Here is a 25,064-nt window from a genome sequence, read left to right as displayed (position 1 = left end):
TGTGCAAATAACATGAAATTGTTTCAGTAAACCCATTTCACCGAGTTTTCTGAAAGACAGGAAGGTCCAAAACAATAAAGGCATTTTTTCTAATGATAACAATAATAATAATATAAAGCAATAAAAGGCAATATTTCTAATGATAACGATAATAATAATAATATAAAACAATAAAATGCAATTTTTCTAATAACAATAATAATAATATAAAGCAATAAAAGGCAATTTTTATAATGATAACAACAATAATAATATAAAATAATAAAAGGCAAACATTTTCTATGACTGAAAGCAAGATGTGAAATTGTACCCTGCCCCCCTGAGAAAAAATCCTACAGACGACCTTGCCTGTATTATTTATACATCCCACTTTACCAATTCAGTGGCGGCGATTAGGCGACAAAATTGGGGGATGGGACAGGAATAGACATTTTACTTTCTGTTGGTAGACAAGGCTTCAGATTATTGAGAGGCCATAGCGCGGTGGCAAAAGTGAGGGCAACTGTCCCCTTGCACCCTAATCGCCGGCACTGCTACCATTAGTAATGGTCAAACAGAATTTTTAACGAGTTTGTAATTCTTCTGCTTGTTGATTGGTTGAGTTGGTGATTTAAGTCCACTTTATGCACAGTATTGGCTAATTGGGACTGGACCTGTAGTTTAAAGTGGAATCCGAACCACTATGTGCCTCTATCGAACCCGGGACCCCTTGATTACAAGGCAACGACACTTCTACTGCGCCATCGGGAGGGGTGCTTCTGCTTGTTGAATATTCCATTATAACTTGAAATCAGACTGCGTGACCTAAAACTAGAGTATTATAAACAGCATATCTTTTTATCTACCAAGCATCTTTTTTGCTCAGTTCCTATTTCTGTCACATGGATGTCTACGAAACCTCTTTCTTTACACGGAAGAGGACATCCTGTTTCATGTTGATTACTCTCCCCACTCAAGATTTCGTGAAGAACACACAGGAGATTACGTTTTTCGTCATCCACGAAGCGGGGAATCCTGCTATTTTGACATAAAAATAGCAAATGTAAAGGTTTGACGTGGGAAGAGCTTGGTTACATACACAGACTCTCTGATTGGCCACAACCTCTTGAAGTTCAAGCAGCACTTCCGACACATTGAAGTCTTATCTTCACAGCAGAAGGAGTAAGACCTGCTGCAACTATGTCTTTTCTGTTCACTGCCAGTGTGTTCTTCTTCGTTTGTGTCTGCCAGGGAAGCGTTGTTTTTCATCAGACGAAGTACAGGCCACCACCGCGAGGTAACATTGGACGGTTGAATTTCGTTCCACATTCAAGATGGGGAGATCGAGATTTTGAATTGGGCAGTAATTATCAGGTATTATACATCTTCTTTAGCTGCTCTGAAGTATTATTATTCGTTATATGGTGATTAGTAGGGCAAGGATTTTCATGACTTAGCATATTTTTTTTGTTGAGGGTGATGTGTTCCCTAAATATATAGAAATTCATATTATAAAGAAACTAATTAAATTAAGGTGCTCTTAAGGGCATATTTTGTCATATTTGGCCATTTCTAAGTGATGGAACATATTTTGATAGATTTTCGGTCATATTCAGCATATCAAGGAATATACAGCTATTTTCGAAGTGGATTCTTTCTTACTCCCATCTTCATTCAAGTTGTTGATTTTTTACAATAATACGTCCCAGTTCATTTCCTGAAGAATGGTGAAAACCAGCCTCCTTTTCTAATGGAATGAAATCAGAAAATGAACCTTGGCACAAAGTAACTCTGAGCAAATATTTGCTTATTCTTATGCTTATTGGGTTGAATTTCTTCGAAGTGTTGATCACTGTTTGTTTTCTGCGAAATTATGAGAACTACCTTCCTCACCTATTGGAATGCAATGCAATCATTTTTATTTGAAAATTTACAGAAAGTGTTCATTGTACATTGAAATTCAGGGTTCATAAAGTGAACTACAAATAATATGTGCAAATATCTCATCATATGCTACATATTTGTGTTTGAAACAGTTCAGATGTAAGGTCAATTTTTTTTCAAATTATAGTGCATATTTTTTAAAAATTTTAGTTCATAAGCGCATTTTTAATTTTTGCATATTTTGGTGATTTTTAGGTTATGAAATTTCTAGCCCTGGTGATTAGCATTAAGGAACATTTATATTTAGTGCTGTAGTCCCAAAATGTTCAGATGGTCTATAAGGATGCCCGCAGGATTGTTTCTCTGGGGGGAGGGGGCAAAGCAAGATTTAATATCTTGACATTCAGTCATAAAAACTTTTATTATTATTATTATTATTATTATTATTATTATTACTGCTATTATTATTATTATTATTATTATTATTACTTTACAAATCATAAAATTGAAATTGAATTGAAAATACTTTGGCGTTGTCAGAGTCTACTATCTACGTAGATTGAAACAGGAATCGCCTTGCTTACTTTCCATAAACATCTATCACTTTGTTGAATACGTAGTTCTGTCTTTTTGTACTTTCTCACAATCCACATATAGACATCAAACTGAGACCACTTAATCTACTGTCCTTCATGGTAACCCTGATTCATGTTTTTATATGCCGAAGTGTACTGTAAAAAAGGTAATAATTCGAAATGACGGGATGTGAATTATCAAGGTCAGATCCCGACTTCGGGATATAATTTTCCGACTTTTCGTAATTCCGAGCAATCCAGGAATTTCGAAGGATATTGTTTAAAATAAGAAAAGTGTTTATAACGCGGGAAAAACAATGTATTATTAGTTTCATCTACTCATCGTATTTGGCGGTTCATCCAGGTATAATTCCAAAGACTTTCACTTCCAGTCCAAGTATAATTCTAAAGACTTTTACTTCCAGTCCAATTATAATTCCAAAGACTTTCACTTCCAGTCCAAGTATAATTCCAAAGACTTTCACTTCCAGTCCAAGTATAATTCCAAAGACTTTCGCTTCCAGTCCAAGTATAATTCCAAAGACTTTCGCTTCCAGTCCAAGTATAATTCCAAAGACTTTCACTTCCAGTCCAATTATAATTCCAAAGACTTTTACTTCCAGTCCAAGTATAATTCCAAAGACTTTCACTTCCAGTCCAAGTATAATTCCAAAGACTTTCACTTCCAGTCCAAGTATAATTCCAAAGACTTTCATTTCCTGTCCAAGTATAATTCCAAAGACTTTCTCTTCCAGTCCAAGTATAATTCCAAAGATTTTCACTTCCAGTCCAAGTATAATTCCAAAGACTTTCGCTTCCAGTCCAAGTATAATTCGAAATACTTTCACTTCCAGTCCAAGTATAATTCCAAATACATTAACTTCCAGTCCAAGTATAATTCCAAAGACTTTTACTTCCAGTCCAAGTATAATTCCAAAGACTTTCACTTCCAGTCCAAGTATAATTCCAAAGACTTTCACTTCCAGTCCAAGTATAATTCCAAAGACTTTCACTTCCAGTCCAAGTATAATTCCAAAGACTTTCACTTTCAGTCCAAGGCTTCGAGACCATTCTCGGAGGATTTTCGCTTCAAGTACGGTCTTGCAGCTTTCGGACCCCGTCCTAGGTGCTTCATTCACCCTGTGTATGTATATTTTAAACTTAAACCACGAATAAATTCATGTCATTAATGTTACATTTCAAGGTCACTTATCTTCCCGATTCATGTTTCAGGTGAAGGCGAGCATTGCTAAGAAGCTGAGAGAGGCCGAATCCGCTGCGGAGTTGTTCAGTGTCATTGCACCAACAGACTCGAGGTTGTGTAATCCTACCCTTATCAGCACACTTCGGAACATTTCTTCTGAGCAGAATCAACAGGAAAAGGTGAGCTTCTTCTTTCAGTCGAATTGCAACCGATGAAATGGGACAAAATTAATCTGGCCAACATAATATTGAAATGTATTTATTTAAGTGTTTTGAACAAATTTACACCTTCATGCAACGTACTTGCATAAAAATATTTTACAGAGTAAGGTTAGCTACATAAAAGAGGCTTATAATAATATTCTTTCAATACACAAGTCAGAAATTTTAAAATAGATAAATAAAAGCTAAAAGACAATTCTTCTTAAATTAGCCAACATTATTGTCGAATCCATTTCTATACATTGGGACATTTAACTCCACTAGCGTTACTAATTTGTCCATCCAAGAGTTAATTTCAAGACTGTACTTGCAATTACATTATTATGTCTTCAGGTATTATAATGAGGAACTTTCACACATAATTTTTCCAGATTTGCTTTACAAGCTATTTCACCAGCTAATATATTTATATATACTGATGACAGAATATATTTATTCTACATTCAAGGTTGCATAATCTAAGTTTCTTTATTTAGGTTGCTGGATTCATAATAGACATACATTTTAAAATTATTATACATAAATATACAAAACGTGCGTTCTACATTTTCAATTACCAATGTATTACTTTTGAAATTTAATAGTGTCAGGTTTTCCATAAGAGATCTTGCTTTTTTAACAACTATATTTACGTGTGGCTTAAATGTAAGCTTAGTATCGTATATAACACAGGTTCTTGCGGCTTCCCCGATGGCGTGGGGTTGCGTCGTCGCTTTGTAATCAAGGTGTACTGGGTTCGATACCCGGTGGAGGCACATAGTGATTCGGATCCCACTTTAAACTGTAGGTCCAGTCCCGATTAGCCTTACTCTGCATAAAGTGGACTTAAACTCAAACTAAATCAATAAAAAACTAGATCTTTGATATTGTCTACATTCTGTACTGATACATTGTTAACCTTGTAATTATAGACTATACAGGGTGTTTCTGTGACCGTATTACAGACTTGCAGGGATGATGAAAGGGAACAAACGCAACAAAATGAGATAGAGAACCCTGGTCCGGGAATGCCCCAGTCAAAAGTTACATGCCAAAACTCTCGAAGGGCAGGCAACCACGCACAACGCGGAGAGGAACCGTAAAAGATGTCTGTGGAAGTGGAAAACAAACACAGAAGAATCGCTGTAGTGGCTTTAATGAGTAGTAACTGCAACCATTAGTACAGCAGTTGTTCAAAGTGACCCCCCCTGCCTCGAGACAGGCTTGACAGCGTCGCAATAAGCTCTGTCGCATCCGCTCTAATATCCCAGAAGTCGTTCGGACCAGATCACAGGCTGCAAAGATTCTTGCAATGAGTTCCTCTACATTACTCACAGGTGTCCCGTAGACAATATTTCTGACATGACCTCACAAAATCAAGTGGGTTCAGATCAGGTGAACGGGCAGGCCAAGCAACAGGTCCGTCTGCGTCAGAATATCACGAAGTGGACTTGGGCTCGATCATCCTGAAACCACATGCGTTGACGAATCAGAAGTGAGACATGTTCCAATAACTCATTCCTATCTCATTTTGTTGCGTTTGTTCCCTGTCAACATCCCTGCAAGTCTGTAACACTGTCACAGAAACACCCTCTATATTCCGTTTTTCTGGTGAAACTTACAAATTTAATTTCATTTACATTTAGATGCAATTGATTGTTTTCCATCCATTTGTTTATGCAATTCAAATCCTTCTGTAACAAATAATAAACATTAATAGAATTTATTTCTTTTTACACCTTGGCATCATCTGCATATAGTAGAAGATTACTACTTGAGACAGAATGTTCCATATCCAAGAACAATAGTGGTTCTAGGGATGATATGCTTTTTGTATATTAGGCTTTGTTTTGTTTTTCCTTCGACAATGCACAGTGCTTTGCATCAGATTCAAAAATCTTTGTTGAATTTTTTATGTGTATTAAAGACCCGGTTTCACACTAACAAGAAGACACGACTTGGAAATTGAGCTTGAGATGGAACTTCGTGTAGTGGTAGGGTATCCTATACGAAGCCCCGTTCCAAACTCTGATTCCGAAGCCCTGTCCTCTCTAAACATGGGTGCATTTCCAGATTTTCTTGCTTTCTAGGAAAATATTTGCAGTCAAGAAGGCGATGCAATGAAGGCGCCAGAGAAATTAGTGGGGAGGCAGAGGGAATATTTTCTGGGGCGGTGATATTCATACCCCAAAATACCGTACAAAAATTGATATTTGAGTTAAAGCATTCGCTTATTAAAATCATGTGCAATTGCAATTAAACCTCTCACCCTAGACGTCAGTATGGTCTCGATGCATTACTGGACGCGTTAGACGCAATTTAAATCTTTCTCTGACACATCGAAAAGGAGGCTATGGGTTCAAGCATTCCTCAATAACTTTTTACTTGTTAGAGATACGTCGAAAAACCATTCACCATTGCATTTCTCGTGAAATTTGTTACGCACCGAAACGTCAGATAAAGTGGACAATAGATGGCAGCACGCGACAAAAGTATTAGGATCGCGGATTAAAGGAACAATGAGTGCGGAAACCAAATAAAAGTGATTGTAAATACTGAAACTAATTGTGTTTGTCTTAATTTATGAACTTAGAATAATGATGAAGTGAAATCGAAGAGAAAGGATCAAATGATCGCCATATATAACATACACAATTACACGAAGAAATTAAAAAAGTCGGTATGTGATTACGATTTTTTGTCTTATATCTACGGTTCCAATAAGCATGAGATATCTTGTAGGCTTTGGTTGTTTTCCCGGTGTGGCGCCAGTTCTTCGGCAGCCCCCAAGCACTTCGTGTAGGTGCATCTATTGCAACCCCGATCAAGGTGAGCGCGGGATTACCCCTTTTTCCAGTTGGTTAGAAGGTGGCGCAGCAAGCGAGTCAGCGACCCTAAGCTCCAGTCCACACGAGCGGAAAAAAATGCTTAAAGAGTGCTTAGCGTTTCAGCATACTTTAAGCATTGGTTGTTATGAAGGAAGTAATAGGATCGGCCACATGGTCTGACTAGCCTGCGGATGCTGAACGTCTGCCGCATTCCGTAAGCATCGCCCATAGCGGACAAAGTGCGGAACGAAAACGGGGCTGACTGCTATTTCTATTGCGTCTTATTGCATCGTCCACACGAGCGGAACGTCTGCTGGGCTGAATGATCACGTCACGCGCTTTGTACATTGTTTCACACCACGCGGTGCCGAGTTCTAGCGTTGTGTATCTGATAAACATTGTGTTTGCAAATGAAGATGGGTGATCTAGATATAGATAAATTAGACACAGAAGTATTTATTATGGAAGTGGAAAAGAGGCCATGTATTTTGGATATTCGGTGTGAGAAATATAAAGACAGAAACAGAAAAGATTCGGCGTGGAATGAAATTTGCTGTACTTTGTTACCAAACTTCGCAGAGCTTTCAGTAGTTATAGTACAACGAACCACTCATCTTTGGTTTATTCACACGTACACTTCGCAACATCTTATTTGACCGCCCTGAAAAATTTCAAAGTCCGGAATTCGTAAATTTGGCAGCATAGCGCTTCAGAGCCAACTAAGAGTAGCCAACTTTGCAACATTTCTTCTTCCTGAATGAAAACGCTCATGATTGTTTTTTCATTCTTTCACATTCCATAAAGTAAAGATACCCTAAAGCAGTAATAAAATATATGAGTAGACAAAAAAATGTTAAGTAGAAATGCGAATGTTGAAAATATTTCAAGATTCTTCATTCTGAATTTGAAAATAGGAAAATGTATGTGCATTGTGAAACACTGAACAGGTTCTCATCCACCTGGAAAGAATTGCGGTCACATTTGAATGTAAAAAGGCAAATTTATGATGATTTTATGCGAAATGTTTAGTAAAGATACCTTGCACAACACCAAACGATTCTGCAAAGTGTGTCTTTTCCTTGGTTCTTGGCGAAAAATGGTTTGAAACTCCGGCACAATGTCGCTTCAATTGAGATTAACGTGTTTTACTGAGCTTTCTGATAGCAATCTCCTGGAGTAGTTGGATGACAGCACTTTCATTTTTTTACTGTTTGCGTCAAGATCGAAACATCATAGGTTCAAATCCCACCCTTTCCTTATTATTTTTTTCCTTTTTACTAACCGAGTACGAAGTGTTCTAATAACGTAATATAATATTATATGATATTACTGTAAATATTTATGCGATGCATGCTCAGTGTCGGCGATTGGGTTTCAAAACTGATGGGGAAAGGTGGGGGAGGCGGGAGGGCAAGAACAGTTTCTTTCCCTTGGTAGATAAAGTTTAGCATAGTGCTGGGTCATCTGCACCTCCACACTCCATAATCGTGGCCTCTGTGCATGCCTCAAGTAATGCTTCTACTAATGTTTTTAATCTTTCAGTGATAGGCAGGATTTTGGGAAATACTTTTCCTTTCATTCAGCTGTTATAAGTTAACACATATTAAGAACTTACATGTCAACTATCTGCATCCGGAAATGCTGGACATAAATCGCATAAATATCAATGGAAATATCCAAGAAACGTAGATAAGCATTCTCGTCCAAAGCCGTTTACTTCCCGAAAAAGATTTTGCAAGGAAGTAGGGTTTGAACCCATGACCTTCCATTCCATAAGCAAACGATCCCCCTACACCACACGGTTCACGTTATTTTATGCACTCGGTTCGGATTCCACTTTAAACTGTAGGTCCAGTCCCGATTAGCCTTACTATGCATAAAGTTGACTTAAAACATCAAATCAACCAATTCATCTCCTTTCAGAGTTGGCCCTCTATGATACTGTAGTCGGCCAGCATCCGAAAATACAGTTCTGCTTCGCGTATACCAGAGTGTAATTGCATTTAATATTGTGACTAATATTACTTTAAAGCTACAGATTAAAGCGATAATAGTGTCCAGAAAAAGAACCTCAAAGTAGATCTTCACACAAAGTATTTTAATCCATTGCCAAACATTTCAGTTAAGAATAACATTATGCTTTTCCATTTACCGTATTTTCGATTCATGGTGAATTCGCTAAAAGGACCATGTCAAGAAATCTAAATATGTAAGTTTTACTAGTAAATGCATTTAAAATGCACGAAACAACAGGGGAGGGGAAAAAAATAAACCTAAAAAATAAGTAAAAATGCAACAAAAATTGTTAAAAATACTGACAAATAAACTAAAAGCCAAAAAAGTCCGAAAAATGCAACAAGAAGAAAATGTAAAATAGAAAGTGTTTTCCGGCTCTAACTGAAGGGAAACGAACATGATATCAGGTTTAGGGGTCAGAAAAAAAGTTGATTTTTCATCAACTTCCGGACCTAATTAGTAATTATGACCATTGAAAAAGTTGGAGGTAGCTTACTTAAAATTTTCTTGCTGAGGGATCGTATCGTCCCATATCTCCACTTCATAATAAAGAATAACATCAAGTTCATATTTCGAAAATGACTTGGAGTTTTCCACCACGAAAATATGTTTTTCATAGTTTGAAGTTCGTTAGTATTATCTTTCAAGGTTTCCATTGTTTTAATTTCACGCATATTTTATATTTCATACGTTCCTCTCCCTTTTCATACAGTCTTTGGAAAAGAGCTGAAGTTTCTTGTCAAACGGGGTCTGGTTCAAATGACTCCTTTTCGATCTCCTGTTCCTACTTTAAACAAACAACAAAATAATTCGTAACTAAACGATTGCTTGTTCAAAACATGGAATTTTTACACAATTTACAAAATATGACAAAACAAAAATAGACATGTTCATCATTTTCCCCTTTCAGCGTTTCTCGATTTTATCTGAATTCGTTTCCTCATGAAAATTGCCATGAGGAAATTATAGATAGCTATGACATTATGTGAATTGGTTTCTTCAAACTGGTAGGAAATTTTAACATGAGCTACCTGGAGAAGAGGTAGCGTGCTTGATTCTTACGAAGGAGGTCGTAGGATCGATTCTCCACCTAGGCAGGATTTTTTTCAGGATTAATATCGTTGGGTGTAAAGTTTATCCACCGTGCTAAGAAGTTAACATTGGTCTCTGTATTTCACGAGAGGAAAGGAAATAGTAAGAGAAAGTTATTTCGATGATAGGGGGAAGGGACATGCTACGTGGAATGCGCAGAATCAAGTTACATAGAGCTAAGTCTGTAATGGTGGTTACGAATATTGCAAAGTTAGTTGGGAAAGTTTGTTATATCTGATACTCGTACTTTCTGTTCAAAGAAGACAAACAATTTAGATACAAAGCATAGAGGAATTAACGATCATTATGAGGTTTTGAATTTTTTGTTTGTCACTCACTATATAAATACTTATTAGTAGTTTCTTATCGAATCGGCCTTCGTCGCAATAACAATTTATTTATGTAAATAAGCGATTTATTATTAGTTTTAGACTCTTGGTAAGATGGTGGTGAGGGGATTGACAACAGTCATTACGAAGGAACGGACATAAAATTACCAATCTTAGCAATTTGAACTCATTAAACGCTCTCCTTCGTTACAGTACTGCACTAGATCACTACTTAACATAACTTGTTGTTGTTGTTGAGTTGGTGTTTTAAGTCCACTTTATGCACAGTAAGGCTAATCGGGACTGGACCTACAGTTTAAAGTGGGATCCGAACCACTTGTGCCTCCACCGGGTATCGAACCCGGGACCCCTTGATTACAAGGTTACGACGCTACCACTGCGCCATCGGGGAGGCCCCTACTTAACATAACTGTATATCTTTTTTTTTAGTATATCGAAATCAAATAATCAATATTTTAGGTGTCAGTGATGAACAAACAATGCATAACTTAAATAACATTACATTTTGCATCCTGAATACATATATGTGATTTGTGAATTAATCATGATGTGTGTGTTAACACAACATGTGAACAATAACTAAAAAGAAAAGTTTTAACTTTAAATCCTGGAAATCTGCAACTTCTAAGGGGAAATATGCGCAGAAGGGACGTCCCTCAAGTGTGCATCGGATTCATTTTTTAAATATTCCAATATCAACGGTATCTGTTAAGCAAACCAAAAAAAAAGAAAAAAGATAGAGGAGAGGGTGGGATTTGAACCCGCGACCTTTCACGCTTGATGAAAAAGAAGGATAGCAGAGCCTAACCAACTGCTCTACGTTAACTTAATGACGTTATACTCTTAAAAACATGTTGACGTTTATGAAGACTCCCACCTTCCTGTGTTTCAAGCACATTTTCTCGACAAGTCGTGTAAAATATATGTTTTTGAGAACTGTTCGATGTTATGCAATGTATTGTAAATAAAATGTCGCATAAAATCCTCACAAATTTGCTTCTTTCTGCACAAACTTGATGGCAATTTCCTCCAGGTGGAGAAAAACTCTATTCAGTGTTTCAAACCCCCCAAATTTCAAGTCGAGCAAGCAGAATCGTAAATATCCTTCAAGGTTCTTTTTCCAATTTATTATATCTGTTTGATTGTGTATTATAATAGCGGTTTATAGTTTCTAAGTTCATGGAAAGTGTTAAATTGAAAACCTATCACCGCAGCGTTTATCGTCTAGTGGAAAGACCTACTCAAAGTTGGCTACTCTCACTTGGAGCTGAAGTGCAATGTTGCTAAGTTTACGATTTCGGGACTTAGAATTCTTTCGAGGCGGTCAAATAAGATGTTGCGAAGTGTACATGCTTCCCGTCTATTGCTCCAATGCAGTGTGGAAAATTAGTATGATTTTTCGAAGCAGTTTGCAATATTCTCCCACATCTCTTCCGTTGGTTGAGATGAGGAGTGTCCCATATTGCACGACAAACTGTTCTGACAACCGTAGATTGGCCGCAGATTTGCCAATTCTATAGGTATAGTGAAGCTCAATAAGGTAGCAACCAGTTTCGGTCCAGGAACCTTTTTTCCGCGCATCAATTTTAATACGGTCCAGGGACCTTTTTTCAAAAACAATTCAAATACGGTCCAGGAACCTTTTTTCAGCTTTCAGATGCAGAGAGGAAATCTGTTGGTAAGTCATGACTCATGTACGAGAGTTGATTCATAACACACGGCATGCAAACACATGAATCTGGATGAGTAATAATATAAAAAATGTTACTAATAAATATCTCAAAATACACCGACATAAAAAGGCATCCCCATCTCCAATTTGGTGAAAATATAATTTTTTATATGTTTACATTCCTCACGAAAATATAATTGGCTGTCACTTGAAGTATTTGCAGTTTCCGCTGAGTGTCCACATTTTCTCTATATTACCTTACGGACACAATGCGGAAAGAATGCTTAGACGTTAAGCACTTTTTAAGCATTCTTTCCGCCCGTGTGGACCTGGTGTAAGAAGGAATAGAAGTTTGCGGCAAATGCCGGATAAGAGAGGAAAGGGGGCTGGATGAAAAACAAGAGAATCAATTTTGGAAAGAAGGGAACGGGGCGAGATAATACAACCAGCGATATTAAAAAAGGATCCGTTAGGAATGTAAATATAAGATTCGACGGATAGATTTGTCAAGCGAACCGAAGGATGTGTATAGTAATTGCTTGCGGGAGTAACCATAAAAATCCACGGGGTGGATGTCAGAAGCAAGAAGAAACGGTTCATTATCCCAAAAAGACGCCTTTAGAAGGAGAAGCCTGTACATAGACATTTGAAATTGATAGACGCAGAAGAAGTTTGTATATAGAAATTTGATAGAAGAATAAACCAATGAATGTAGAACAAGAAATTGATGAATGCAGAAGTAGTTTGTATATAGAAATTTGATAGCAGCATAAACCAATTGATGTGGAAGAAGAAGCCTGCAGAGCAAGAAGAATACATGCATGCAGATAAATGGTTGTAATCCAAGAAGAAATAATGTATGCAGATAAATGGTTGTAATCCAAGGAGAATATGCATATGTATATATATAAGCAGAAGCCTTTAGAAGAAGAAGCTTTCAGGAAAAGAAGCCTCTAGAAGAAGAAGCTTTCAGTATAACGGAAAATCACGCCTTACAGATTAACAAATCTGATTAAAATAATTATATATTAAATTATTCCAATTAAGAAACTTATTCAGTATAATTCTACACTTAATACTAGTAAAACTAAGGCAATGTGCAAGTGGATAATGTTTAATGTTGCATTTGGCCACGACAAATAGTTTGGGAAACAGCATTTGTATATGTTCTTATGGACATTAACGGAAAAAAGGAACTTTTGATCTAGTGGACCGATTGAGCAGAAATTCAAGACCATGGTAAAACACATTCTAAAAGTCAAGATTCCGAAGTTTAATAAAAATCGAGTGAAGGATAAGGCCGTAATTGAGAATCAAAAATCACGGAAGATAACAAAAGGACGCTTGAGAAGATAGCATTCTCGCTGAGTTGTCCTACTTTCCATCCTGATGGACAATGAACGAGTCAATCACCTAATCTCGTCAAGGGTGCATTTCATCAATACAGGGGTAGATGGCGGATGACAAGTTTTTTCTGGAGGGAAAGTAGAAAAGGACTTAAGCATAGAGGCTAGACATGGAAGTCTTCGCGCGAAGCTGAAAAAAAACACAGTGCTAGTTGAATATTCGTTCGGATCGCATCCGCGCTAGTTGATTTCGCAAAAGAGTTTGTTAGTTTTCGACACGTTGAGCAGCCACATCATGGGTGAGTAGATCGCTACAGAGCCGCAAGGTTTTTTTTCCCCCTTCCGATCGCGCCTACGTCTGCGACAAAATTCCATCTGTCGTCGCGAGAATTTGATTACCGCCGAGATAAATTATAGCCCGATAATTACATAACATCTTAGAAACGCCGCCCGAACTATTTAACGCTAACCGCCGCATTCGTAACCCTGAGAACTCTGATTTCAATGTGTGAAAGATCGTGAACTGTTGAGATGCTGAACCATTGTTGAAGTGCCGATCCATTGTTGAAGTGCCGATCCATTGTTGAAGTGTCGATCCATTGTTGAAGTGTCGATCCATTGTTGAAGTGCCGATCCATTGTTGAAGTGTCGATCCATTGTTGAAGTGTCGATCCATTGTTGAGATGCTGAACCATTGTTGAAGTGCCAATCCATTGTTGAGATGCTGAATCATTGTTGAAGTGCCAATTCATTGTTGAGATGCTGAACCATTGTTGAAGTGCCAATCCATTGTTGAGATGCTGAACCATTGTTGAAGTGCCAATCCATTGTTGAAGTGCCGATCCATTGTTGAGATGTCGAACCATTGCTGAAGTGCCAATCCATTGCTGAAGTGCCAATCCATTGCTGAAGTGCCAATCCATTGTTGAGATGTCGATCTATTGTTGAGATGCTGAACCATTGTTGAAGTGCCAATCCATTGTTGAGATGCTGAACCATTGTTGAAGTGCCAATCCATTGTTGAGATGTCGATCCATTGTTGAGATGCTGAACCATTGTTGAAGTGCCAATCCATTGTTGAGATGCTGAACCATTGTTGAAGTGCCAATCCATTGTTGAAGTGCTGAACCATTGTTGAAGCGAACGGAAGATCCTGACTTCAATGAAGATTACTCCAGAGAAAGGAAGAATGAAAGGAATACGGGTTGACAACCGTACGTCAAGTTCTGGATGTGAAAGTGATTCCGTTAATCGAGTGTCCATCTGAGATGTCATCCCAGGTAGCAATGACCCAAGTCCAGCCGTAAGGTAAGAAAAGCATTTTTATGAACGTCGGAGATCGATCCAGAATATCGGCTCGAGATTCTAAATATTGGATTACACAATATTCCGTAGCCAAATTGACATAAACATTATCTATTTCGCATACTAACAAGTCGTCGTAATTATTCATTTGTGAACTGAGAAAGTAATTTTATAATTGATCCAAACCCTTAATAAGTAATAATCATTTGAGTATAATTATCAGTCTTAAAATCACATTGCTTTGAGTAAGAAAAGTCGCTGACCACCGTATTTAAATGAAAGCTAAAAAAGGATATTATTCCAGGAAAATAAAAGTATTTGTAGTAGGATTAGTATTGTGTTATCTGCCGATGAATGTGTGAGTGAGTGTGTGGTTTGTGCGTAAGAGGGCAGCTTGTATAATGTGAATTGATTTATTTGATTATATAGATTTCAAACCTATTTTCTTGTGTTACGAAATTGACAGGATTGAATAATGTAACTGTATAAACAAAGTTACCTCGCTTTAAAGGTCCAACTGCAACAATATTTATTATGATATTATTATATTCCTTATGGCTTGAGTGCAGTTATACTTTACATTATTGAACTAATTTATTAGTGTGCATTTTAATTTAATTGCTTACCACTGAACTCGTCGCTTTTACATAAGGAAAAGAAGCTTTTAGAAGAAGAAGCCTTTAGAAGAAGAAGAAGCTAACAGTCACAACGAAAAAGGAAATACTAAAATACATAAACATTAACCGAAATTGTAGAAAGAAAATATAACTTAGTGTGGAAATTGTATTATGCAAATGTTTTCAGAATATGTTTCGGTTTTTTCCTTCTGTAGTAGGTATTCTTTGTGTTTTCTTTGACCAACATACAACGTTAGCTCCTCAAATCTTAGCACTAGCTATCTCTTACTCTACCCCTATGCTAAGCTGGCAATTATGCTAAAGTACGCCTCGGCGGTACGTGGCAAATTCTAGCCTGATTTGATATGTCATATCACCCTCTTCACATTTAAAATGTTTGCGTTTAATTCAATATGGCGGACCTCGGCTTGACAGACACAACTATAGTTCTCCCCTGGGTCTAACCTTTTTCTATCAAAACCAATTGTACGCAGCATAACTCTTTTACAGTTTATAGAGGGTGTTAAGGGACTTTTGACTCACCCTGTACACACCATCTACCTAGGTAAACACCGACCGGCCAAAGAATACACTTCAGGAAACCCAGACTTTTCGCCTCCACTAGTGGGAGTTTCAAAGGTGGGGGAGCGGTGTTGCTACACGCCAGATTCTTGTCTAGTCGTACACAACACTTTGCGCTATCAAGATTCACCCTCCGCTCGCATTTCAGGGAGAGGCAACGAAATGAAGACCCATTCGCTTGCTACGCGGCGGTAACCATTGTGCTTCGCCGTCTCTGGCCTTGTTGAAGGTGTCACCTGTTTCGAAAACGACTCGAAACGAACAATTTTGCAACGCAGAATACCACGGAATGTTCCCTCACCACGACAACTGGATCAAGCAGATTGGTTCTGCGGTTCATGTGACCCTTCCTGGCTTTCAACAGAAAGCACAAAAATATAATATTGAAGTTTATTTTTTCGCCGAACAGGCTTTATTATTTTTTTTGAGTTTTCCGACGCTAAATTTTATCTGCAATAATACTCACAACTGTCTTCATTTCCTTCAGAACGCACTGGCTTTACTAGAGGAATCTTGCGCCAACGTAGCTACATTTCACAAGACTGTCTTGGGAAGTCGGGTCTTCGGGACAAAGGTTAAGCTCTCCTTTCTGCCGTCTGACCCTGCCAAAGGTAAGTCAATTACTGTTCATACACTTCAAAATCTAATTCAATATCTGAATATTTTGATGTTTAGGGTGAATTGGTAAACCATTTCAGCGGTATGAACTTTATCGACTAATCTTCAACAATTTGCTTCCTAGTTTGAGTTCAGTACACTAGTGGATAGACGTCTATTTTTGTTTCTTTTATGGAATAAAATTTTCGTCTCTAATCTGTGCATGAAGATCAAGGTGCAATGTTAAATCTGTCAACGTAGTTAGATAAAAATTTATAAACCAGCACATAGGTTTATTGGTTTGCAAGCAACGAAAGTGATAGAGCGGCGGAAAAACTGAACTCGATCGTCTTTTGTTGAGACAAATTGAACAGAAAGTCTTCCCTAACTTGATCTCCCTCAAAAAGATGATTCCTTCATAAATCCCTTTTCAAGTGGAAAGCCATCAGAAGGAGGGGGTAACTCGGGCACTCAGCCGAGGCCAGCGCTTCTGGGGGCCTCGTGCCAGATAAAAATAATAGTTTGCGAGTTTATAGGACCCTGGTACTTTCAATTAAACAACTAATCGGATTTCTCCCGACTCCGTGTATTCTTTTGGTATAGCCTACTTAAAATATCCAGAGTTAGGCTACTGAAATCATATTCTACACAAAATACTACACAAAAGATAGTGTTCAAATATATCCATCCAAAATAGTTAATGGTACTTTCCACGGAAAATGGTCCTACTTCATGTAAATAACAAAATTAATCAATCCGGAAATAATTGTTCTTAATCGCATTAATGTATAAATGTTTGTGAATGCATCATAATCTGCATATTTTACCAACAAAAATTATTAGCATGCTTCACAGACAAATAGTCAAACTTTGCTACATTTTTAAAGTGTTACACACGTAACACGTTTTCGTTAATACTTTTCATGCATTCAGTCTATGTCATCATACTAAAGTTGTTTTTTTTTTAAAAAAAATTGTTAGCAGACACCACAAAGCACTTCATAATTCTATGAAATCAGTTCGTTATGAATATGTTATTCCAATCTCATGTGTAGATCCTTACATTTTTGTGTGTGAATGTTGCATACTTAACGTTGGAATGCTCCTAATATGCACTATTCGCTTAATTATAGTGTGAAAGTGAAAATATTAGTTCATACAAAAATATATAAATTCACTACAGCGTGAAAGTTCAATGAAAGTGAACAAAGAGGAATTATGATTGCCACTTTGATAAGTAAAATACTATTTTGATATTGAACACATCCAGTTGTTTGATTAAATGTAATGAACGTCACATCAACGGCACTGGCACATCAGAAATGAAAATAAGTAATAATATAGAAACTTTTACTAGCTCCTCACTATTTTTGGATCATTGTTCTTAGTTAATAATACTAAAATTATAAATTGTTCATTATTTGTAATAATGTTTATATAGTAATTATATAGGGCACCTGTACTTCGGACTAAGGAATAAAAATGTCTAACTTTTACAGAAATATTGTACGTCCCAGCTCCCCGCCCACCTAAGGCTGGTCCCTAGAAACCATTTCAGCTACTCTAGAACTTCTATCTAATTGGCCACAAGAGGAAACTCACAAAGGAATTATAAATAATAGCTGTTCATGTTTACTTTTTCAGCCATTTCCCCGGAAGAAGCAAAAGATATTAACAACATTGTAAAGGTTGCAAGGAAGTCGTCATGTAAACCGAGGAATACTATAGTGGACCTTCCTCCAGCCCCTTTGGGAAGGTATTACTACCCAAGTTGTGCCACAGTGAAGAGGTGCTCAGGCTGCTGCGACACCAAAAGTCTTCAGTGCGTCCCAACCGAGTTGGGAAATATTAAGAAGAAGGCAAGTGCTATTTGTTTTTCATTAATTACTGTATGAATATATTTATAGATTGAATCCGACCGCTATACTTCACAATACACGGTGTTAAGAGTATAAATGGTCTTGTCAGATTTGGCTTAACAGCTTATACTCTGTGGCTTTGTTGTTATAATGTAGTGAAGCAGTGGTGTACATGTTGTACAGTTGTACAAAATGATTATTTTATAAATTAAGTGTTTATTTAACAACTTTCGGTTAAATTATTCTTTTGGGTAACATTATCATATGGGTAAAACGGATTCCTTCAAATTTCCTTCAAATTTACAGGAGAAAGTACTTACGGAAATCATTTTCTTGAGCGTTTTGGAAGTTCCTGAATGTAGATTTGATCCATTTTAATGTGAATGCGTTTTGTTTTCTGCGAAAATCTCTGTCCGACACGCTGTTTCTGCTCCCACCATTTGCTTTTTGCATGAGAGTGCAATGTTCCGTGTGTTAAGACGATGCAACCCCGTAGCCAGTGTTTCAGCCTCGCCGTGTTTTCACTAGAACCACCTGTCGAGTTCGGAACAAGCCATTTTTCCCGAATGGGTGTCGCTTATCGCACAACATTGTAGCAACATTGTGTTCGGACGTCACAGGAGAGAGCTGTTTTTACAATTTTTCTTTGTATTTATGCTAATGGAACCTAACCCAACAGGCCTAACCTAACCACGTAGGCATTCCTCGTCTGACGTCAATATTCAAGGTTGCAAGATGGTTGTGCGTAAAGGAAGATCATTAACAAATTTCGAAAGAAAGATGGTTCCGACCCGAATGGGTGTCACTTATCGCACAACACTCTAGCAACATTGTGTTCTGACGTCACAGGAGAGACCTTTTTCATGTTAGGCAATACAAAGGTAACGCGTCTCTTAGCGAAAATATTATTTTTTCTTTGTATTTATGCTAATGGAACCTAACCTAACAGGCCTAACCTAACCACGTAGGCATTCCTCGTCTGACGTCAATATTCGAGGTTGCAAGAGTGTTGTGCGTAAAGGAAGAGCATTAACGAATTGCGAAAGAAAGATGGTTCCGAATTGCGAAAGGAAGATGGTTCCGAATTGCTGTTTATGGACAATGAACGTGGTAAATCGCAAGGTTATTTTACAAGTTCTACACGTAAATGCGACGTATTAGCATAATTTCAAATAGGGGCACGAAAGTAGATATTTTCCGGTGAACGAGGTTGCACCACTGCATAAATCGACAAAACACTCTCAGAACGCCCCCTAAACCAGTATGCTATCACGGCCATAATGTGTTACAGATTCGAAACAACAAGTAACAGTAAGTACTCGTAAATAGAGAAAATAAACATTATCTTAGTTAGAAATGCATTATTTCGCATTAAGAAATGTTCCGCAACACGTTAGCAATGTAAAGAAGTCCGAAATATATGATTCGTAGGTGTTTCACCCATACGATAATAGTACCTTATTTTGTTTGTAAACCTTACTGTGGTGGCCCCTTGCATTTCTTCGGATGCTGGATATTTATAGGCATATTAGGACTATTAATTTTATCTATTATGGGGGGAATCACTAGAACAGTAAGCTCCGTCGCTTCCTTTAGCAGACGTGTTCGTAACTCTCTTCAGAGCACTCGTTAGATCTTCCCCTGTCAAGCAGACTAAAGGGCATATAGAAATGAACGAATTCTTAAAATACCTTGTAGTTACTTAAATTATTTTTTAAAATTTTGCAATCTTGCATTCCATATTTTGTATTTTGTGTATTATATATTTTGTGTGCTATATTCAGGGCGTTAAGACTTGTGTGTGTGTGGACATATGTGAAATGACATAATGTACTTTGTGTTTAATATAATAATGTATAATTTTATTTGTATGGTTGAGTGGAAGAAAAGGCTTTGTTCGGCATTAACTCCGCCATTTCAAACAAGGAGTTAATAAATAAATAAATAAATCATTTTTAGGATGATTAATTTTATCATCTAGGTTTACGATTATTCTGTAGTTGACCAGTGTATTAAAATGAAACAAATTTTGGTGAGGAGAATATAGTATCTTTGTTTCCTGGGTCGCTGAACACAAAAATGATGCTTAAATCGATTGATTAACTCTTGTTTTTGAGATATTAGCACGTTTGTAGTTATATTTACAAACTATGTGCTGTAAGGTAATGTACCAAAATAAGTGATACTTTTTGTTAACTGCCTACAAATGAGGGTGCAAATGGATATTTTAAATCTGAATGGGTAGAATACATATCTTGTCTATTTTTAGAATTGACAATAAAATTTTCAGTTACTGTTATTGTTTAAAATTTTTAAAGAAAGGGAAAGAGTGGTGTTTTGGAAAAGGTTTTCAAATTAGAGATACGTGCATTTATTACATTTATTTTAAACGTAGACTGAACATAGTATTTTTCAGGTAAAATTAGTTTTTTTTAATAATTATTTCAATTTTAAGTTGATTAACTTATGTAATTATTTTGCTGACCCCTTCATTTGATATTTGCGCTGTTTGGAACAAGTTGGACAAATGAAATGTTTCTCGTCAGCGATATTTCGAACACTGAGACCATTTCTTCCTCCTGGTGTCCTCTGAAAAATGTCCAGCACAAAATGAACACCTTGCATCATCATCATCATCATCATCATCATTTCACCCATATTCCGAGTCACTAGAATCAATAAATTCTATTTTAATATCGGATTCTTCGTTCATGGAATAGTTGTTTCAATTACATTTAACATCAGGAGGAAATTAACAATTACATTGAAGGGGTTGTTCATGAAAATGGAGCATTAATCGAAAAAATACATTGAATTCAATATTTTGAACAGCTATTACCCAAGTTTTTGTTTGAAACACATAAAAAATTAAGGTTCTAAGCAAAATATACTATTTCTTAATAGGAACCTTAACTATCTCTGTCCTCAACTGGTGATGTCATTGACTTAAATTTTTTGACAACTTATTTGATGCCAGAGGTTACGTTACTGAAGGAAGACATTGAATTTTTTTTTTGCAAAGGAACAATATCGAACTTTTTTCCCTTCCTGCAGGTAATTGTGTTCGAACTATCGTCAACAGGAGGTCTGGTGTACTCTAGGACAAATGCAGTCTCTATGGAACAACATAAGAAATGCTCGTGCGAATGCAAGGTAAGTGACGAAAATATGCATGATTTATTCTGATTTTGAAATTAACATTAGATATCCCACTCTAACCCCGCAACCGTTTCCATGGAGAAATACTTCTCCCTGATTTGATCCCAGTACCTATAGATTCGCATCATGTTAAGTCACCTAGACCAGTGATTCCCATACTTTTTTAGCCCACGACCCACCTATTCCCGTATGCTGATCTCCCCGCTGGTCTCTTATTTCTGTATACTGCATCCTACAATCCATATACAGGGTGTTTCCGTGACCTTGAATAAAATTGGCGAGGCGGATGGAGACTAACCCAAGCACCAATATGAGATAAGAAACTCCTGTCCGGAAACGGGTCATTGACAAGTTATAAGCCAAAACTAGTTTGATCTGTCTATGATAGTTGAATAAGAGAACTGAAAGATGCGGCTTGTAGATAATAGTACGGACAATACAGTGTATCGTAGCACTCTGCGACGAAAACGTTACAGTAGTTGTTCAAAATGGCGGCGCCCAGCACGCCAGCAAGCAAGAAGCTCTGTCGTACTCGCTCTAATATCCATGGAGTCTCTTTGATAATATCACAGGCAGCAAGGATTCTTGCCAGTAGGGGAGGCAAGGGTTGCCAGGCAGTGCACCAAACTTTACCACCACAACCTCTCACATATGCATCTAACACCAGAAATAAACAGAACCTAACCTGTCTAATCTATTTACATGTTTATTTCTGCTACTGAATACATACGTGAGTAGGTTAGGCCGGTCAGGTTTGTTGCTGTTAGCATATATCTCCAAGTTATTATCGCTGCCCCAAACGCTCGTCAAGTTGATGTAGGAATTCTTCCTACTATCGTATGGCGGCGCTGATGTGGAGGATGCTTCTTTAATTTGTTTCTACTTGATTAGATTTCTTCGGTAAAGAATTTGTGCTGACATATTGGTGTGATTCCTGCTCACAGTAACTGTTAGTTGCAGTTATTTTCAGTAGGATTGGTGAAAAGTACCAATCAGTTCTCAGTGTATATTGTATTGTTTTTATTGCAGATTCAAAAGCACCATTGCAGCAGTGAACAAGAATACGACCCGGACGGATGTCGTTGCTTCTGTAGGAATGAGAGCGAGAGAGAAGACTGCAGAAGCCCTCACCAGTGGAACAACACAAGTTGCTCCTGCCACTGCCCAGAAACTCTATGCAGTACAGGCACTTATACGGATCCTGTGACCTGCAGGTAAGACAAATCATGTTTATATTGAAAGATAATGGGACATTTTGAACAAATATAGTGAGAGCAGCAAGGTACACTCCTGTTCACATAAAGTGGCACTCTTTATACTGTTGAACCACAGATTAGTTGAACAGTTGAAGTATGTGCCACTTTATCTGAACAGGAGTGTACAAATTTAATTATTTTGTTCGTAATTTATCTCGTATGAGTTTATAACTAAAAATTATTTACTACTTAATGGTTAATGGATACTTTTCTTGGTTGTCAAGGTTTTTGCAACTAACAAATGTATGTGAATGTCTGGATTAAAATCGGTCTCTTGTTAGAAATGTTTTTAAACAACCATTCTCTGTTCATTTCTGCTTCACGTTTTCCCAAGTTATAAAGGGCATTTTGTCAAAAATGTCGTCGAAAGTAATAAATTATTAACATTCAAAATCTGTTAAGAATTGTATCGATTATTTGCTTCAGTTGCTATTCGTTTTCTGAAGTAAGTCTTGATCTTTCATGATTTCGATTAAACATCTGTAGTAAATGAGGTAACATACAATTTGTAGAAAGTGATGTTGACACAATAAATTAATCAAAGTTTGTCATCCTAGCTACCTGGCGAGTCAGCTCTCTTTCACAGATTACTTTGTCTGTAAGACTGATCTTTTAGGAACACACTCCACCCCCTTAGTTCTGCATTCTTGCAGGCCAACGAGCCTGGCGCCTGGAAACATAGTCAAGATTATCCTCTGTGGGGTTTGTGTTTGTCCATGTGTTTGTTCCTTCAGCACTTTCAGCTAATCATACAACCTCATCGTCCCTCTCAGCCAAGATTAAAGCGACGTAAAATGAAACTATATCAGTCAATGACCATCGAATGACTTCGAATCTTGCTGCAGTAATTTCAATTCCATAATATTTCATTTTTGGATCAAGGTAGTTAACTCTGTTGTATTCTGTAAGTCTCAAACATTTCAGTCTTGAAGTCGAAGAAATATTTTAATCTTTAATACTGTGCTGTGTATCCCCCTCTTCAGTGGTGGCGATTGGGGGGGGGGCAGTTGCCCTCCCACTTTTCGCCACTTTTGCCCCCGCAGTATCCTTAATCTTATATACAATGTAAAATATCTTTGCCTCCTCCAACCCGGTTTTGGAACCCAATCGCCGCCACTGCCCCTCTTAAATAAATGGAGCCCTATTTTCTGTTGTGGTTAAATAAAACAATTAGTACGAGTTCTTTCTGTATATTTTTTTTCTGTCGCCTTGTAATGAAAGGGTTCCGGGTTCGATCCCAAGTAGAGGCAAACTAGTTCCTTATCCCAACTATAGTCCGTCTGTGTTTCTCACGAACATCGACTCAAGTGCACATGCGCTAACTGGAGGAGTCCTGTGACAAAATAGAGGTGGAGGCCTCATATGGAACGTTAATTGGGGAAGCAAGCCCCAATCGCGCCCATTTCTCGTCTCTCACAATCATCAGTTCGTCATTCATCCTCATCCCTGTGTGTTACCTAACTAAGCAATAAATGTGATGTAAAAATTAAGATTCTCTGAACGTTAGTGACAATGGTTCTACATTAGCATGCAATGTTAATTGGATATTATCCATTGTCTAGTGTTTAAACTGTACTTATCACTTATCCTAACACTACATTTCGAGAGAACACCTAGTTTAAAGCACTAGACAGTGTATAACGTCCAATTAACATTGCATGATATAATTAGGATACCAAAAACATGTGCTAGTTTTAGCTAACTTTTCCCAGGCAGATTGATCCTAACGGTTAGAAATATTGTATTCTTAACAAAATCCAAAACTAACTCAAGTTTTGAATCCGGAAGCTTTCTTTTTTAATAACACATCTCTTCGAATCGATATCTAAACTGAAAGGGAATAATCGTATGCGTAAACATTTGCTAAAATCAAATGTTGTATGAGCACAATATTTCCATATTATATTTTTGTAATTTTTCAGTAATTGAAATTATGATTAACACATTTTATTTCCTTACAGGTGTGTCCCGAGACAAGACATTGAGAGAGGAAAAATTTCATTATTCTAACATCACACTAAAACAAATAAATTATCTTCCCATCATCTCATTCTGTTTTACTTGGTGTCAATACTTCAGTTTACCCTTTCCTACTCAACATGTTAAAGAAAAAGAAGGTACGCAAAGGCTACTTGGACAGAGAAAACTGAAGAGTTTCAATATTTAAAGCTTTTTGGTCGCCTAGCTCATACCACAAAAGGTTATCTGTAGAATAATCGGACGTATTCTTCCTAGATGCCTTAGCTCTTGCATCGTACTATTTTTGGGATATTTTAGCTTTCCATACCTCTAGGTACTAGCGTACCCTGAAGGCGGCTGAAAGGGCTATAGCCCTATCCTAAATGTTGAGGAAAATCAACATTTTCAAATAAAAGCAGTGAAGATCTCAGGAAAAACCAGAGTGGTAAGTGCATACTCGCCTTAAAATGCCCCCAGATTGCAATTCTTGAGAGTGAAAAGTTTTTAATACATGAAATATCGTACTGTGTATGCCGCCTTCCTAAAAAGCAAAACAGCTATGCACTATGAACTTTTACAATTCC

At 37.3% G+C, this 25,064-nt stretch overlaps 1 protein-coding gene across 1 annotated transcript; it reads left to right on the top strand.

Moving 5' to 3' along the window:
* The first annotated feature begins 1,078 nt into the window (after window positions 1–1,078).
* LOC145996966 (uncharacterized) lies at window positions 1,079–24,566 on the top strand. The gene is made up of 7 exons (XM_083133556.1): window positions 1,079–1,353; window positions 3,672–3,821; window positions 16,138–16,261; window positions 17,892–18,106; window positions 21,161–21,259; window positions 22,295–22,479; window positions 24,483–24,566. The coding sequence occupies exons 1-7, from the start codon at window positions 1,180–1,182 to the stop codon at window positions 24,529–24,531; spliced, it is 996 nt and encodes a 331-aa protein (XP_082989682.1). The 5' UTR covers window positions 1,079–1,179; the 3' UTR covers window positions 24,532–24,566.
* The last annotated feature ends 498 nt before the right edge of the window (window positions 24,567–25,064 follow it).

This window comes from Lepisma saccharinum, chromosome 13 (genome assembly GCF_977018435.1).
Source record: "Lepisma saccharinum chromosome 13, izLepSacc3.1, whole genome shotgun sequence".
Taxonomy (NCBI): Eukaryota; Metazoa; Arthropoda; class Insecta; order Zygentoma; family Lepismatidae; genus Lepisma; species Lepisma saccharinum.
This window is presented reverse-complemented; position numbering and strand designations above follow the sequence as displayed.